The sequence below is a fragment of the Harmonia axyridis genome, chromosome 1, assembly GCF_914767665.1.
Source record: "Harmonia axyridis chromosome 1, icHarAxyr1.1, whole genome shotgun sequence".
Lineage (NCBI taxonomy): Eukaryota > Metazoa > Arthropoda > Insecta > Coleoptera > Coccinellidae > Harmonia > Harmonia axyridis.
The window spans coordinates 54,181,669-54,201,336 of NC_059501.1; the positions used below are offsets into that span (position 1 = coordinate 54,181,669).

The 19,668-nt window shown below is 36.2% G+C and overlaps 1 protein-coding gene across 1 annotated transcript; it reads right to left on the reverse strand.

Moving 5' to 3' along the window:
* Positions 1 to 824: 824 nt before the first annotated feature.
* Positions 825 to 1,415, reverse strand: LOC123672057. Its single transcript, XM_045606030.1, has one exon. The coding sequence runs from the start codon at positions 1,413 to 1,415 to the stop codon at positions 825 to 827; it is 591 nt and encodes a 196-aa protein (XP_045461986.1).
* Positions 1,416 to 19,668: the final 18,253 nt, after the last annotated feature.

Sequence of the window (19,668 nt, forward strand, 5' to 3'; positions counted from 1 at the left end):
GATGTTGTGAAATAAATAATAATCAACTCGCTTTTTACGATCATAGGCAATAAAACCAATTTCAGAGAGGAAGGCAAAATTGTGAGATCATCAGATGGGTTCGAGAAAAAAAGTATATTCTGAATTAATTCAGATTCCGTCTTATTTACGAAAATTTATTTAATTCTAAATCGTTTTCATTGATATAATAAAAAAAATCAAAGCAGACGTACCGAACTTCATTCACATTCATTGAGCTAAATATTAATTTTGCTAATTCATTAATCAAAATTAACAATCAATATGATGGTTATCCAAATATGCTATCGGATAAATGATGGAACATTGGCATGGAAAAGTTATTCCATTTGTTTATTTTCATAGTTTTCCCAAACAAAAATTTTTTAAATTAGATTGGGAATGGTATACCAATTTTCATTTCATTTGAAATGAGAAAATGAAAAAAACGGTTATGGATTTTTAGTACCTATTCGAAAACTAGATATTCTTGAGTTCAACTTTATTATTTTAATAAACGTTTGAACTCGCTAGTGGAAAGACAAAATTTGTCAATTCACGTTTTGGAATGTATATAGAGTAATAATACCGATAAGGTAGAATCCGTTCGTATGCAGCTTCTTCTTCTTCTTCTTCTTCTTCATATTTTAAGCCTGTAGCTTGTATTCTCCAATTATTTTGCCTCCTGTGAGATCGAAGTCCATGAGTCTCTCAATCTTTTTGGTGGTCTCCCCAACGGTCTGCGTGTTCCCGGTGTTCCGTCTCTCACAATCTTCGCAATTTTTCCATCGCCCATTCTTTCCACGTGGGCATTCCATAATCTTCGCCTATTCACATTCGCTGCGAATATCTTCATTTCTTCTTTTGTCTCGTAATGTGAGGCCTAGGACGTTTCTGAGCACCTTCATCTCGGCAGTTCGCAGTGCGTTCTTCATTACTTTAGTATCGGCTCTCGTTTCGATACCGTATGTCATAATTGGTCTTACAATAGTTTTATTTATTCTCACCTTGGTTTGATTGCGCATGTGTTTGTTGTTCCACACAAGGTCTCTAAGAGCACCCGATATTCTTGCCGCCTTATTTGCTTGGTCTTTAATTTCCCCAGTTCTGTCCTGATTAGACGAGATCTGCACGCCCAAATATGCAACCCTCATAACCTGTTCTACTGGTCGGTCCTCAACTACAAGTTTACATCTAATTGGTTCCTTTGAAACAACGAGTGATTTAGTTTTTGTAGTAGATATTTCCATGTTCAATTTTTTTGCCTTTGTGTAGAATTTAAACAAGAGCCTCTGTAGATCGTCTTCGCTCTCAGCCACAATTACTGCATCGTCGGCGTAGCAGATTATCTTTATTTCACCGGTTGTTAGCTTGTATCCTCTTGCTGTATTCTTCAAATCTTCTATTATATCGTTCATTATAATGTTGAATAATGAAGCTTTCCTCGAAAAATATGATAACTATAAACATGAAATTTGGTGAAAAATCAGTTGTTATATCACTTATAGCCCATTGATCCTTCATACTCAGGATTACGATCCATTAATTTCGAAGGCTAAAAAAAATCTCATTTTCAGAAATTGACTTCATACAAAAATTAATTGTTATATCGCATTGATCCTCCATGTACAAGATTACAATCCATTCATATTTGAGGAAAAAAAATGATTCAAATTTATAAAAATTCTCATTTTCAGGAATTAAATAGTTAAAACAATCAGTTGTTATATCGCAATGATTCTCCATACTCAGGATTACGATCCATTAATTTTGAAGGCAACAAAAAGAATTAAAATTTTTTCGAAAATTCTCATTTTCAGAAATTGAATACCCACAAGAATCAGTTGTCATATCACAATATCGCATTGATTCTCCATACTCAGGATTACGATCCATTAATTTTGAAGGTAAAAAAAAGGACTCAAATTTTTTCGAAAATTCTCATTTTCAGAAATTGAATACCCACAAGAATCAGTTGTTATATCACAATATGGCATTCATTCTCCATGCGCAGGGTTACGATCCATACATTTTGAAGGCAAAAAAAAGGACTCAAATTTTTCGAAAATTCAGAGATTTTCAGAAATTGACCTACGTAGAAAAATCAGTTGTAATATCGCAATATAAATAAACTCTATTATTATTATAATATCGCATTGTTTCTCCTTGCTCAGGATTATGATCCATTAATTTTGCAGGCAATAAAAGGTTCTCAAATTCCAAAAAATTGTCATTTTCAGAAATTGACTATGCCGAATCAAGAAATTTCAAAACAATAATAACATCATAGTACTGAACTTCATTATTTCCATATAATTATCTACCAGTTTAACTGCAATGTTAATTCTTGTTGTGCATGAACATGATCTCGTTCCCATACATTGAAAGATGTATATCTACAAAACAGATTATGAATGATTAAAAAAACTAATAGTTGTCATCATCATAAGAATGACCATGAACTAACAATTATTTTCTTGTTTTCCTGTAGAAATCAAATTTGATAATTTTACATGATATTACCAAAAAGCAAGAGTGTAATAGGATCAAAACGAATAGATTCTTGAATATCTTATGACCCATATCGAAAAGAATGGCTAACTAAAATGAATAAAGGTATGAACAGACCGACGCGGGACTGCGGGAGCAGAAAGAAACTTTTGCGGTATGGCAATCAACGGCGTTGAGCAGTAAAACTTTATCTGTCACTTTCATACATAATTTTAGATTCATACTAATTAATAGTCGTGTCTCATTATTTTCGCGTAGATGAGCATGCTATGCAATCTGCCCGCTGCTGCTACTATAACGCATCGCTCCCGTTCCCACAGTCCCGCGTCGATCTGTTCATACCTTCAAGCGTTCGAGAAGGAACGAACAAGCTTTCTATTTACCTAATACCGTTTACGACAATAACTGAGAACTAATTTATAACGCAGCAACGTTGCCGGAATTATCAAATTGTAGGTAGTATTGAAGAAGCTGGAGATTCGTTTCGAAATTTTTCAGTAGGGGCAGCACTATACGACGGTCGATTATTCTTTTCATTACAAAGTGATTTCAGGTCTTCTGAAATGTTTTTTTTGTGGTTATTTTTGTACGAATAATTTTAAAATATATCAGTGATAGTGGCTTTATCCATATCATCAATTCCTTTGCGAAAAACGAAAAGTGAACAACTTTTTTTTTTTGTTTTTTCATTCGCAAATTAAAAATAGCCAGTCCCTCACTTTCAGAGTTTCATTCCCTCTTTACTATAAAGTAATTGAATTGAATTGAAACCGAACAGAACTGAAAAAAAAAAAATGAATGGAATGAATGGAGAACTTATGTAAATTGTTTGATTTGGAAATTGGATAAGGAAGTCAATAAAACACTGAACTGGGAATTAAATTAATGGGATGCTGAATTGAAAATAAATTAATACAAGAAGAGTCATTTTAATTTATAAGTTTATAGTTAATTCCATACCTAGATAGAGATTCATATATTAAGTTAGTTAAGTTCTTTGTTGTTGGAAAATTAAATATTTGTTATCTGAAACCCGACTGAGAAATGGTCTAAATTTTTGATAGAAAATGCAATTTGAAAATATAATGTTTAGCGAATACGGTTTTGCAATTAATATTGATAGATATGTCAGCTACATGAATATTCTGGCTTTGTTGGACTGTGTGCAAGAAAAATCTATCTAGAAGTATATTCGCTGGTTTACTAGTATGAATATCCATGAAACCCAATCTTAAAATGAGCATAGAGCCTATACGGAGTGTGTTAACGTTAACATGGGATTATTGTGTTACATTGGATTGGCACTCAATATGTTACGCCTGAGAGGAACAAGAATCATCGATGATACAGCATATCGTAACGCATAACCCAGGAGAACTATGTGTCAATGTTCCAAAAGAATGAATTCATCTAGATCTAGGGGAATTACTGTATTCAATTCTTCATAATGATTAATAGACTGACGTTATTTTTAAACGTTCCTGATCCGTTCATTTTGTCTGCGTATTGCGTGATCGTACTCGTAATATGAGGAGGTGATAATAAAAAACCCATTATTTCATAACACTGATGAGGGAAGTTTCCACTTGTTTATATTCGAATAGTGGAATACATCGACCGAGTGATTAGTTGAAACAAAATTGTCGCACGAACGACTGATTATAAGGTGAAAACTATGAAACTTTGGAATTCATAACAGAAATTCTGATCGAATGAATAACTTCTTCGAAATTATACGATTCTGTTAATTACACATTTCAACAAAACCACGGTTATGAAGTTTGAAGGGAAAAATGTTCATTTTGCAAAACAAAAATTTATAAAATATATCCAGATTCAAGTTTTATATAAATGAGTAAAAAGCATAGAAATAATGAGATGGACGGAAGAAGGCTGCTCTTGTTATATTAAGCTCTATTTTTCTTTGCTCATCAACAGTTAACACCATAGAAATATCGAGACTCTTTGATGAAGAAGGTTTTTCACCATTTACTATTATTTATATTGATGTCAACCATATGATGTTGTATATTTTTGAAATCAGTAAAAATTGAGCTTTCAAAAATCTACTCTGGTTCGAAAGTTTTAGTGCTAATACATCGAAATTTGTCAACCCTATACAGTAATTTGTTTTCTATCCACATAATTTTTTTGAAAATTGTTCTCAAATATATTAAATTTCTTGTAATTATGTATGAGAATTCAGTAAATCCTTGATATATCTTTGTTGATGTATTGATGGATATTCCCTTAAAACTAAACGTTCGAAATATCTCGTTAGTATTGTTGAAATTTTGATTAACTGTGATATGTTTTATGTACTTGATGTATTTTGTGGTTTCTAGATCTATGTTCTTCTCGGTGACTACGATATAATCAACCTTAAGAGTTGAATTGTCTTTGAACATCACGAGTTTTTGCAGTTTGAAGATTTTTTGAATATTGTTATATTGAATTGAGTTTGAATTCAATTTTGTTTTGATTTTTGTACAAATATAGATTAGTTTGAAAATCTCTTGGAGAAAAAGAGCTAAAAATTGAAAAAAGAGGAAAAGCTAACGATTATAAATGGAAAAAAAACTTAATTTCTCCTTATATTGAGTACCTAACTGTTTCATTGTACCTATATCCATTCGAATCCTGTTTATTTTTCATTAGGAGTGAAATTGATATTTTTTCTTTCCTTTGGAACCTGAACCTATTGTTCACATATGTGCACATGACTTTTTATTTTTTTGTGAATTCAAAAAGCAGGGCTGAAAGGGTTAAAAATATTTCAAAGGCCACTAAGATATTACAACAATATATGAAGACTGCATCAGGTACAATATTCAATCTGTTTTATTAGGTAGAAATTTAGCTGAGAAAATATTCCTACAGTGTCACCTAACATAAAAAATACAAATTAAATTTCTGCGAACTAAACTCACAGTTCTCTCATTGAAAAAAAATATACACATCGATGTCTCTTGATTATAATATAAACATCACGACTATGATTTACTGGAACCTTTAAACTATGTAGTATAGTTTGTATGCTAAAGTTTCCATTTCCTCGATTCGTTATATTCATGATTACTCCACCTTTTATTCAATTATTTATACCGATGAATACATGAATAATGAATCAATTTCAATAAACGTAGGTTCTTACATATTTACTAATCTTGAGATCCAGAGTAGATTAATTCATTTATCTCGTCGCTTTTCCACAATTGTTTGTTGTCAACTACCAAGTGATAAATATTGGAACATTTTCTTCACAATAATGTTGTTTTCAGCATTACTGTGTTAAAGTTTGAAAAATAAAATAGACATCCTCCATATTTCATCATGTCCAAGCTATCATTAATTAGATAGAAGCAGAGATATTGTTTTTGTTTATCGTCGAACTTGGATCAGTGGGGAGAACGAGAGAATATAAATAGATGCTTGGTAGAAGAGATTGATTTGGTTTTCAGTTAGTTTTTGGAATATAATGAGATAATATGAGAAAAACTGATTTGAAAACTAATGGAAACATTTCTTTATCAATAATTTTTGACAAGTATAAATAAGTCTGGTCCGTAATCTCGAATTTCAGCATTGGGAAAGATCCCTCCCTTCCAGAGCTTATAACTTGACTCCTAGTTCTCTGTGGATATCTGGTAAAGCAATATTTCTTTTCGTAAAGGTTTGTCAACTCTCATTCCTTCTCACAATGAAAATTTGTACTGTTGACCTCTAAACGAAGAAAAATGAATAGAAACTCAAAAGAAATATGTATTGAATTCTGTTCATAACAATAATTATACACATAACTAATGATCATCAATAATGAAACATGAAATGTACAAATAATTGTGAATAAAAAGCAATTAACCCTAATTAAAAGGACGATTCGTTTTGGGAATTTTTGAATAATCAAATCTCACAGTAACAAGTCTTAAATTTTGGGATCATTGCTGTTGTTTCGTCAAGTGAAGATGTCTTCCCAGCATCATTGTAGAGAAATTACTCTATTCAAATAATTGTCATGTCGAACATGAATGAAAAATAAATGAAGAATATATTATTCATTTATTTTTCACCTAAATGAGAAAGATTGTCATAACTTATTCTCGATAATTCCCTTACTTCTTCTCTTACTTTTTAGCATTTGATATTTATTGTACCACAGCGGTCCTAATTTTTTTTATCAATTTATTCAATATCATCATGAGCTGATGAAAGAGATAGACAAACTAAAAAGGGATAAATTTAAAGATAGAGAAACAAAAACTTCATCAAATGATACCACCAAAATCAGCCCTCAGAAAATTGAAACTCACGAAAAATTTTTCACACAACTCAAACAAGATCAAATAATTCACCACACCTATCACATACAGATTGATTATTATTAATCTCCATCATTCTATCATTCACGACAAAACATGACTACAGATATGTACAAAGAATTCTCCAACACGCATTCTCAGGAAAGTTATCGTCTTCCTCACAACAATCTTCAATTGAATCTATGTTCCATTGAGTCTATGATACTTCTCATCATACCTCAGTGATGTATTTTGTTTATTTACCGAAATAAACTCCATTATTATTATTATTATATAGACCGAACCGTTTGCTACCTATAATGAGTACAGTACTTGTAAGATAAATAATGAAAACAATATAAGAAGACCACGATTTAACAAACATGCTACTTTACTATCAATTTGGATTTAGGAAAAATATGTCAACTATTCACCAGGTACATAGAATAGTTAACACTATAGCAAACACACTTGATCAAAAACAATACTGTTGTGACGTTTTCCTAGACCTTCGATAAATAATGGCATACAAGACTCGACTATAAAATAAAGAAGTGTCTCAAGAGCAACTAACACATTAACTGAAATCCTATTTGATGAAAAATTTCTTCTCATTAAAATTAAATAATGAAATATCAAGACCGCACCTAATAAGATCAGGAGTGTAAGGTACTGTACTAGGACCACTGCTTTACCTACTATACACAAGAGACTTTTTTTTTTGCGTTGTGGAAAATAATCTACTACTAGATTCATCTACGAATCGTGTCGATGGATATGTCGGGTTGGCTTGATGTTGTGGCCAACCGACTAAAAAAACCACAACTAAGAGGAACGTGTGATGACGTTGCTATCGCCTCTGTTGATGAAAACCTAGATATCTGCACAATCAACATGCAAAATCTTATGAACTCACTCAACTCATTAAAAATGTAGAACGAAAATAAACCTTACTATATCAGCTCAAATACCTAACATTTACAAATTGTTCAAACGATTTTCCTTCAGTCACAATTGATCAAAATCCAATACCAATGAAAAAATTGTTAATTACTTGGGCCTACATCTGGACTTAAGATTCTCTTGGGAACCACACATACATACAAAAAAAAACTTGATATGAAACTCAAACAGAAATGTAGCATATTCAGCTGACTATAGCATTTTTTTTTGTCACAAGACCATATAAATAGAATGACATATAAATAAATAAATAAATAATTTATTGAATCTCTTAGGACAAATTATGTATGAGATAAGTCAGTTAAATACAATATAATGCGACATATACTGGCACTAATAAATAAATATGTAGATATTAAAAGTACAATATACAGATAATATAAATACAAATACAAAAAAAGAAAGAAATTTGACATCAGGACAGTTTGTCATTCAGAAATTCAGCAACACTATAAAAACATTTTTTCAAAAGCATTGACTTAACAGTTTTTTTGTACCCTCGAGAGTCCAGGCATTTTTGGGAAGGTGATTATAAGGTGTGTGAATGAGTCTTTCCCGTTTTTTTTCAAATTTTGAGCCTTTATTGTGAGAAAATGGTTACAAATGAATTATTGAAAGTATTGGCCATCGCTAGCTACAACTTTTCCCCATCTTTCTGGCAACATACGAATCCCGTTGCGAAAAAATTCGACCGGTTTGGCCTCTATCCAGTCATCCACCCATTTTTTGGCTTCCTCGTAGGAATGGAAGTGCTGGTCAGCCAGGCCATGCGTCATCGATCTGAAGAGATGGTAATCAGACGGAGCAATGTCTGGACTATACGGCGGGTGGGGTAGGACTTCCCATTTGAGCGTTTCTAAGTATGTTTTCACCGGCTGTGCAACATGTGGGCGAGCATTGTCATGTTGCAAAATAACTTTGTCGTGCCTGTCGGAGTATTGTGGCCGTTTTCTCGCAGTGCGCGGCTCAAACGCATCAATTGTCGTCGATAGACCTCGCCTGTGATCCTTTCATTCGGTTTCAGAAGCTCATAGTAAACCACACCTAGCTGGTCCCACCATATACAGAGCATGAGCTTGGCGCCATGAATATTTGGCTTGGCCGTCGATGATGATGCATGGCCGGGTAGTCCCCATGATTTTCTTCGCTTCTGATTATCGTGACGTCTCTCAGCTTCAGTTCGTACGGCACCCAATTTCCTTGCTTTTGGATCATTCCCATGGCTTTCAAACGCTTGGAAATGGTTGTTCGGTCAACTCCCTATGCTTCAGCAAGTTCTTCTTGCGTTTGACACGAATCTTCATCAAGCAAAGTCGCCAATTCTTGATCTTCAAAGATTCGCGGCCGCCCGGAACGCTCCTTGTCTTCCACGTCGAAATCGCCACTTTTGAAGCGTCGAAACCATCCGCGAACACTTGAATCATCGACACAACCTTCTCCATAAGCTTCCTGAGGCAACCGATGCGCCTCGGCAGCAGATTTCTTCAAATTGAACCAATAAGGTGAAACTTCCCGCAAATGACGTCGACTCGGCTCAAATTTCGACATTTTCACGATTTCAAAAATTTATGATGCGAAAAACTTTCAACTAATGTGTTAGTGCGGAATTGTTGACAGATGAATAAGCTTTGATTATAACATATGTAACCATTAAATACTCGGACAGTATTGGTGGCGCCATCTCTTACAAAAAACGGGAAAGACTTATTCACACACCTTATAAAAAACTTAATGCCCTGGTACAGTGGAGAATTCTCTTACTTGGTAGTTCTATGCCTGGGGAAGCACAACATATCATCATTCCTGGTGCCATAACTATGATGATCCGAAAATTTTGACATCAGGGAAATGTTATCTCTAACGTATATCAGACAACTCAAGATAAATATACAAGGGAGAGGCAAAATTCTATATTTTAAGAAGGCGGGTCTGCATGACTCAAGCGGGCCCAGACCGAGCATCATGCGAATAATGCGCTTTTGCGCAATGAAAATACGGCCGGCATCTGTCGAATTTCCCCACAAAATAATGTTATAACTGATGTTACTGTATACCAGGCTGTAATAAACATCAAATAAGGATGTCAAAGGAAGAGAATTTTTCACTCTATGTATAGCAAAGTATGATTTGCTCAACTTTTCGCTGAGGTTATCTACATGATCGCTCCATCTGAGTCCGCCATCGACATAGACACCCAAAAATTTAGTGACGGACTTTGAGGCTAATGTTTCATGATCATATTTAATGGTCAAAGGATGATTCGAGCGATTACTACATTTGAAAAATAAGCATTCCGTCTTGGATATATTCACCATTAGATTATTCGAATGACACCAGGAACAAAAGTCACGCATGATCAGGCCGCAATTAACAGTAAGCTCCTCAACGCTCCGTGCCGTAACCACCATCGACGTGTCATCAGCAAACAATACTAAAAAGGATGCCCCAACGTATTTAGGTAAGTCATTAATAAAAAGTGAAAAAATGAGAGGTCCCAACACGGAGCCCTGAGGAACCCCAATATCAACAGGAAATCTCTCTGAGGATGAGCCCTCAACTCTCACATAAAATGATCTTCCCGAGAGATAACACATTATCCAGTCTAAAAAGACAAGCCCAAATCATACAACTTGGTCCGAACAAAACCAAGCCCAAGACTCTCGAAAGCACGCGCGAGGTCAAAAAATAATCCCGCTACAAACAATCCCTCGTCTAAACGTTCATAGACACACTGGACAAATTCACCTGCTGCCGTCTGAGTAGATCGTCCTACTCTGAAACCGTGTTGATTTTTACAGATAATATCGAATTTATTTAAATAATTCATGATTCGGTTATGAACAATCCTTTCAATGATCTTAGAAAACACGCTCAGTACTGAAATCGGTCTATAATTTGTTATATCATCAATAGCATTCTTTTTGTGAATTGGCGTTACAGCTGCGATCTTTAACCTCGTCGGGAACCTACCGGAAGCAACTGACAAATTCACGATATGTGCAAGTGGTCTTGCGATAGCTGAGCTCATAGCTTTTACTACTCTCGTAGACAAGTGATCCAGTTCAGTACTACTTTTATTCTTCAAGTTCGTAATTGTCGAAATTACTTTCTCCTCGCTAACTGGATAGAAAAAAAAAGTTCCTTTTGACACCATCTTAGATGTGCAAGACAATGACCGAACGGGTCCGAAATATTCATCGAGCGTAGAAACTACCACTGATGAAAAATAAGTGCCAAAAGCATTTGCGACTTCTTGCGGTTCCGAAATGGTAACGTCATTGACATTCAAATTAATTTTTTTTTAACTCAAATTTTCGCGTCCAGTAATGGTTTTAACTAAATTCCAAATCGTTTTGTTTTTATTACTAGAACCTTCAATGAGATTGGTATTATAACTGTACTTGGCTTGTCTTAGTAATGCACTATAATCGGACTTAGCTCTCTTGTAGGTGTTCGCAGCTTCTTGTGTGTGCATGTTCAGTCTGACCCAATGCAAGTACTTCAAGTTTACACTGGCTCGACGAATTTCTGGTGTGATCCAACGGTAAAGATTACTTGAGGCACGTCTGATTGATCTTATGGGACAATATTTATCCACAAGCCAAGTCACAATATTTGAGAAGGAATCAAAGCAAACATCCAACTCGTTTATAAGATAGATTTCGTCAAAGTTCCCGGAACCACTATTGAACTGCAAATTTAACAAATTGCTCGTCGAAATATCTCTTATTCTACGACATGCATAAGCGACGGATGGAGGTGGATCGCCGCGAAATGTACACCTCAACAAAAATGCCATATGATCGGCAATATTGCCCTCGAAAACAGTCGGCGTGAAGTCACTTGCATCAACAGTGGTCAAAATATAATCTATTTTAGATTCAGATCTATTACCCCTACCATCGACAGAAATTCTAGTTGGCTGCAGGCAAGTTATCTTCAAGTTAAAACTACTAATTAAGTCATATATTATTGAATATTCAGTAATATATCAATTTCAAAATCACAGCAAGTTCAGAATTCCTCTGAAGAAACATATACATATATCTAATATTTATAAAGCTTCCCTTCACTGCAAATTATGTGAATTTTTTTAAAACTAAGAATTGAGAGAAATGTGTCCTTCTTTGAACTGATTCTCTTGCGGAAACTAGATGGCCATATTGTCGAATTGGTACAGATTCTGTACAATATTGGATCATTAGTTATGAATATCACAGATCTGGATACTTCCGCATTGTACAATGCAATCAATTTGAGACCTGAAATTCATGATGTGGAAAATCGTAGTTCAATTATTGAAACGTGATGTATGAGTGTCTACCAAGGCAGATATTGTAAGGTATACGTATGTAACACTGTCTCCCAGTTCAAAGGCAACATGATGAGCCAATACATACATCTGTTATAATCGATTAATGTTTCACAGATATTAAGAGCTACTTCAGAGAATAGCGTAGAGAAAGCCAGAAACTGCTTTTTCGCAAACAAACAGAAAATTAAAGACGAAAATACTGAACAACTAGAATCTGAAATGAACTCAACAAGTCATAATGATTCATTTAAAATTGCTGGGATTGATTTTGCAACAAAATTAGGGATTCCCGGATTGATTTTCAAGCTGCTCATCTTCCTACGGCAAAGTTAACTTTATTCAGTTGGTTTTTGCAGTTATCGGATCGTATTATGAAGTTCATAAAAATGAACCCTCATTTTGGATCTAGCTCTTGCCTTATGTGTACCACGTATCTATAAGATATAGATCCAACAATTTTATATGTCTGAAATACAAATAATTCAGCAGACTAATTTTCTATCATATCTGCATTACTATTTTTTTTTTGTTTATTTTTGAGAATATACGATATACAGTAAATGTGGTGTACAATTTTTTCAATGTCAAGTCAAGTATTTTTTCATAGAGTACTTGACCCAATATTAAAAAAATACCTCTTGACTCAAACTTGAGTTGATTTCAAGTCAAGCTCAAGCCAAGTAGCTTGAATATCAAGTCAAGCCGATGAGTGTTGCTGTGTCCTAATGTTTATCGACTAGTTTTATATCTGGTATGTTGTGAGGAACTGATTTATTGATCAGAACCGTACGATCCCAGTACAGTTTATAGCATTCGTTTTTCAGGATGGTCCCTGATGGTCTGTTGAGTATGCCACTTTTTCAGAATACCATTCAAATCCGGTGCTCTGATGTTCAGATTCCTTCTTTTAGAAAATTGAATCAGTGTTCTTTTTGATGGATTGATAGTAACCCCACCGGAAGACCATCCATGACCAACCTGCAAAGCAAGGATACTGTATTCCTCCTTGAGCACATCCCCGAACGTAAATACAGTCACGATGCTTGAGTTTTGACTCATGATGAAGAAATTAGATGGTCTATCAACTAACATCATGGCTATTCAAAATGATATTGTTACAATAAAAGATACCCAGCGTAACCTGAAAATTGAAATTGAAGCATGAGCAAGTACTAACCCAACATGAGCATAGGCTGGAAGGTATGAGTCGGATCTATTTGATTTGATCTCCAACCTCTCTGAGGTAAAAAAAGATATTTCTGAACTGGGGACGGATCCTCGTCCTTCTAACGAGAAATGCACTCCAGTGGACACAGCTGAGATTATGGAGCGGGTGCGAAGGTCTCACAACATTATAATTCGAAATGTTCCGGAATCGAGCGCAGTTGAGCAGGACACTATTACAGTCAATCAAATTTTCGATTATTATTCCTCAGCAATCTCATCATGTCATCTCGATATCTCGGATTGGCACTCATTCTCCTCCTAAGAATCGTCCAATACTTGTGTCCTTCAGCAATCCTACTATTATCAAAAAAATATTGAGGAATAAAAAACTTTTGAAGCTAGTGGATTCCTTTCGAGCAATTTCCCTCTCAGACGACTTGACCCCAAATCAATCCAACTATCTTCGTGAACTACGTGATAGTCTCAAGCATCGTCTGCAGCGAGGAGAGACTGATCTTACTATAAAGTTCATCAAGGGTGTTCCAACTATTGTCTCCCAGACTCCCAATGCTGATTCGGGAAACTAACGAGGCCTATACATCAATGGAACCTACTGTATACTAATGCACGTTTGCTGAAGAACAAGATGAATGAGCTGCTGGCCCTCGCCGACCACTCCAGACCCCACTCGTCACGGAAACCTGGTTCCGTCCAGAAATACCGGACTCTACTTTTAGTGTCGATGATTACTCATTGTTTCGGAGTGACTGCGCTACAAACGTTGGTTACGGAGGCGTTTGCATTTATGTTGTGAAAGAGTTGTGTACAAGCTTCGATGTCAAGGGTCAGTAGTCTTGACTTGCCTGGCATCGATAGTGTGTTTTTGGATATGTCTCCTCCTAAAGTCTCTGCCTATATCGGCTGCATATACCGTCCTCGTCCTTCCCCTTCAGACGATTCCCTCTTCGAGCACCTTACCCCCATCTCAAACTGAAAGAAGAATATAATTCTTGGTGGGGATTTTAACTTTAGAGAGCTCACTTGGCCAATTACTGTTCCTCCATCAGGGGGCTCACCGGACGGAAAATTCCTTTCTGTGCTGAGCGATACAGGTCTATCTCAGCTTGTTAACAGCCCCACCAGATTCGTACCTGGCTAGACTCCATCTACACTGGACCTCTTGCTGACGGATGATGATGCCTTAATTAATGGGATCACTCTTCATGATCCTGTTGGGAGATCGGACCTCGCAGTTATAACAGCTAGTATACAGTTTATATGCCACCTGAAGACCACTTGTAGTAAGAGGAGGAAAAAAATTATTGATCACCGCTCTCTGAACCAGAGTTGGTTGTCGATAGATTGGGATCAGGTTCTTTACTCTGGCATTGATGCTGACTCCGCCTGGGATTCTTTTGTGTCAATTCTCAACGCAAATGTAGATAAAAACACCACATTCCACATTACTCGAAGCATACCTTCCAAACCATGGCTCAATGGTGAATTTATTGATCGAATTCGCTGCAAGAATAGTCTTTGGCAGAGGTACTTACGTGATAGATCATGGTCCAGCTATGACGCTCATAGAAGTTATTCTAACCAATTATCTGCATCCATCAAGGCGGCGAAGGACAGAATCGAGACTAATTTGGCGTGTCTCAATTCAAAAGTTTCAACACCTCATGTTCGAAACCATGACGATGTGATTTGCTCTGATTCTCTGGAATGTTCCAACTCCTTTGCCAGATCTTTTGCTTCATCATTCACATCGGAACCTGACGAACTTATTCCTGATGTTGAAGCACCAAGATGCCACCAGACTCTCAATCTTATCAGATTTAGTCTCACAGAAATTAATGACAAAAAACTGTGCTGAGTCTCTTACTGATCCTATTACCAGACTACTAAATATTTCTTTTGATTCTAAGAAGCTGCCTACAGTATGGAAATGTGCCAAGGTGACTCCAGTAAATAAGATAGGGGACAAGTTTGATACTTCAAATTATAGACCCATAAGCCTGCTTCCTATTATTGATAAGATTGCCGAGCGGTTGGTCAGTTCGAGGCTATTATCGTTCTTTGAGCAAAACAGCATCATTCCTGGCGATCAGCATGGTTTTCTTCCGAAGAGATCAGTCATAACCGCCTTGCTGAGGTGTATTGATGAATGGACTAAATCAGTGGATCGTAATATCCCGATGGATGTTGCATATTTAGATTTCTCGCGAGCATTTGATCGTGTGCCGCATAGAAGACTTCTCCACAAGCTCGAACATTTTGGTGTCAGGGGTGGACTCTTGCAATGGATCGAATCTTTTCTTCATGATCGCCAGTTTCAGGTGAAGGTGGCTGACGTTACTTCCCGTAGTTTCGCAGTTGGTAGTGGCGTGCCTCAGGGATCTGTCCTCGGCCCAATCCTATTCCTGGCTTACGTGACTGATTTGCCGATGGGTATGGTCTGCCGTCACTCTTCGTACGCCGATGACATTAAGATCTTTGCTGATGTCTCTTCAAGTGTTAGCTTGCAGCAGGATTTGGATTGCATATTCGAATGGTCGAGAAGTGGCTCTTGCCTTTGAACATTGAAAATGTGCTATTATGCACTTAGGGAGAGGAAACCCTGGCCACCAGTACTTCATTAATGGGCAATTAGTGCGAGTTACCAGTTCCCAAAGCGATCTTGGTGTTGTGGTTTGTGACGACCTCAGTTAGTCGCAACATATTGATTGTATAGTGAGCAAAGCTAATAGACTTATATATCTCATCAGGCGATCATTTCCTCGGTGCTCAGTGGAGACCTGCAAATTACTTTACCCAACCTATATACGGCCCATACTGGAGTATGCTGGTTTTGTCTGGGCGCCTGTACTGGTTTGAGATCGTGAAGCCCTGGAGTCTGTCCAGCGAAGGGCTACCAGGATTCCATTCGGTATCATGCGTCCAACGTACGAGGAGAGTCTCAGGTTGTTTGGTCTGCCATCTTTTTCGGACCGTCGTGCGCGAGGTGATCTCATCGTGACTTATCGCGCCCTCCATGGGCTTTTCGGTTGTGATATGAGTGGATTGTTTGTGCGGGATCGTGCGGGACGGCGTGGTCATCATCTCAAGCTCTACCGCGAAAATTTCCAGTGTACCGTTCGAGAGCATTTTTTCTCTAATCGTGTATTCCACGCTTCGAACGCACTGCCTAGTGAAGTTGTATGCGCCTCGCGAATAGACACTTTCAAAAACCGTCTTGATCATCACTTGTCTGTATCGTGATTTCCAATGTTAATTTGTTTGATTTTTTCTCTTCCTGCCTTCTCTTTTCAATTGTATTGTTTTGAACTCATCGCACACTAGCAATGTATTTCTTTGAATTTATTTGTAACTGAGATGTATAGGCTTTTGCCTCTTCTCTTATTTTCAATAAATAATAATAATAATAATTTCCGTTCCCTCTAGACAGGACACTATGGTCCACCCCCTCAACATTGCCGGTATCCACTTAACAGAGGAGGATTTCACTCTTTCGCGTTCAGAAGCATTTCATATGGAGACATGCAGGGTGTTGTCAAGAGCCATACTAATGTCACCAAATATTGCAAGCATAATCTCCTTTGTAGAGAGGGTGCCTTCGGCCTTTCCAAGAAGATGATAAATGGCGTCTACAGTAGAGTTATCTACCTTTTTATTCAGATTTCCCCTTATGGTGTTGTCTATTATTTTCTCTAGGGACTTCAGAAGAATGGAAATAATATGGGTCGATTGGATTTAGACAGCTAGGAGGCATTTCTGCCCATTTCAGGTCTAAATACTACCCTAGCTTCCCACCATGATATCGGAATAAAGCGTTTTACATGGCTAGCCTTGAAGATCTGGAGCAATCGTACAGGGTTAAAGTCTCAAAAGTTTATTATCGTTCAGTCAATTCTTTCTGGGTTGAATAGTCTACCGGCTTTCTGATAATCCCACCTGAGTGGTCTATATGCTTCCCCATAATAGTCTTCATCATTGTCTGAAATCTCCACAATAAGTGGGTCGATGTATTATTGGAGTAAAATGTAATTTGGAGAAGGTCGTGTCTTTGAGACAGTACACATTGCTCTAGAAGTCCTTCGCCAGTAAGCATGTGATATTACAAAATGTGAGGGAAAATATTGAACAAAGGCACAAAATCTATTTTGACCTATACGTATTCGTATTAACAAAGGCAGATGGTTAAATGGGAAGTACTACGCCCTCTGAGCCGAATAGAATTTGAGCTATGAGCCAGAAAATAAGTTTCTGGTATTATGGGACCGTTCAAACATTACCAGTAGGTTGAGTGATATGCCAGATTGGGACACAGTAACAAAATTTATATACAACACTACCAGCTCTCCCTACTTGCTTTTATCTTCTTAGAAGTCTTACAGCGGCCTAAATATCGTCATGCTTAGACAAAATATTTTTTATAAAATCTTCTCAAGCTAATATTTGGTTTGCCACCCTGTATATTATATTAACTTCTTGATTCGAATTTTACAATAATAACAACTTAAATAAAGGTCAGTTTGAAAAATATCACAATATGCAAAATTGTAAGGCATTTTACATCCAGAGATCCCAATAAATACGCGGCCAGGAATAATTTTCACGACAGGGGAGTGTCATGAATCTCTGCGATGCCGGAAACAGCTGATAACCCCCGTTTCGTTCCGTAGAAAGTGGTTTGAGGCTAACAAGAGTGAAAAAATCAACGGTGCTTCCCTCCTCTCTGGAGGCCCTTATACGTGACAAGCATTCGGTAGTATTCAAACCATCCCACGTTCGGTACCGATGACAAAAACAGTCTTTTATCATAATCGAGGGTGTAATCGAGCAAAGGATAAACTTTTCTAAAACTTCCCTATGATTTTTTTTTTAGCTTGGGTTAAAACTTGTACATATATACTTGTGGAATAAATAATAGGATCAAAATAAAATTCGAAATTTTTAGCGGTTTTTCAAATGGTTGGATTTTCGGTAACAATGGTCGTATCTCAATTTGAAAAAAAAACTTAAACTTAAAGCTTGTAGTTTATTGTTTAGAGATCTCATGATGAAAAAATTTTTCAAGCAACGTGTATCTCTCAATCCTAATGAATACAGAATCAGAAATTTCTGCGAAATTTTTTTCTATTTTTTTTTTATCATTTGGAAGTTTTTTTTGAAAATTCGATCGAATGAAACAGAAAAACCACTCCATGGATCGAATTAAAATTCTCTGGGAATTTTTTGGTGATATTGAACTGTAAAACGCATACTCAACATTGATGGTTCTTTTCGATATTTTCAGTTCAGCGCTTGATTATCCGAAAAGCCTCCAAAAGCCCTTTTTTTATCAACTTTTCAAATCAATGTAAAGAAGGAAAAGAAATCCTTTCCGAAAATCCAATAGCTACTTCTAGTAGAGAATTAATTCAAGATTTCAAAACATCCCTTAAATTTGCTGTTCAATCATTGATTGGTCCTTTTCAATTCATTTCGATATTTCAGTTTGATATTTCCGCGAGAAGTGCACGCATCGAAATTTTGAAGAAAGAATATTGAAGCAGAATGAACAAGTTATCTCATCCATATAGTGGCTAAGTTGGAAAAAAAAATTTCAAGTCTGTATGACAAAAATGAAAACTGAAAACCATATTCATTAATTCATACGTTCATTTGGTTCTCATTTTCTAAGTTCTCTCGAGAAGTTCTCGAATTAATTGCTATTTCTTGGAAAAAATAATTGAAGGTGGTCTAATAGAAATTGTGTATTCATCGAGCGAAATGTATGAAATCAAACCTGTTTCATGGAATATATACAAGGTGCCTCAGGAGTAACCGTCCCTACTCTTACCAGAGGTAGAGTCGGACTAGGTGAGTACGGATTGACAACCAAAAATTAATTTTTGCCTTTCCTAAAAAAAGGTACAGGGTGAGTTTGCATATTGAATATCTAATTCAGAAGCTCAGACGCTTGTTGTCGAAATTCAAACACCTAAAACATAATAGAATGAGAATATATTATGCACTTTTGGAATCCCAGCTTCGATATGGTGTAGTTTCATGGGGATGAGCCTATAATAATGAAGTAAATCACTTGGAATCTGTTCAAAAATGGATTCTCAAGATTATACTAAATAGAGAGAGAACTTTCCCATCAGATTTATTGTCTTGCAATACTGGTGGAACAGAAAAAATTAAGATAAAGACATTTTTATCTCATGATCACAGGACTAGATCGAGGGATGGTTACTTGGTAGTTACACATGTAAATAAAACACTAACACAGATATTTTTCTCATATCTTGCTCCTCGAACATATAATAAACTTCCACCTGAAATAAAACAGCTTAATTCACTGAACATGTTCAGGAGATACACCAAAAACCGGATATTAAGCTTACCTCGAACTACAGTTCATGCATA

What these genes read in the sequence shown, in the direction of transcription:
- LOC123672057 (XM_045606030.1), bottom strand. Translation starts at nt 1,415, where the DNA reads ATGAACGATATAATAGAAGATTTGAAGAATACAGCAAGAGGATACAAG.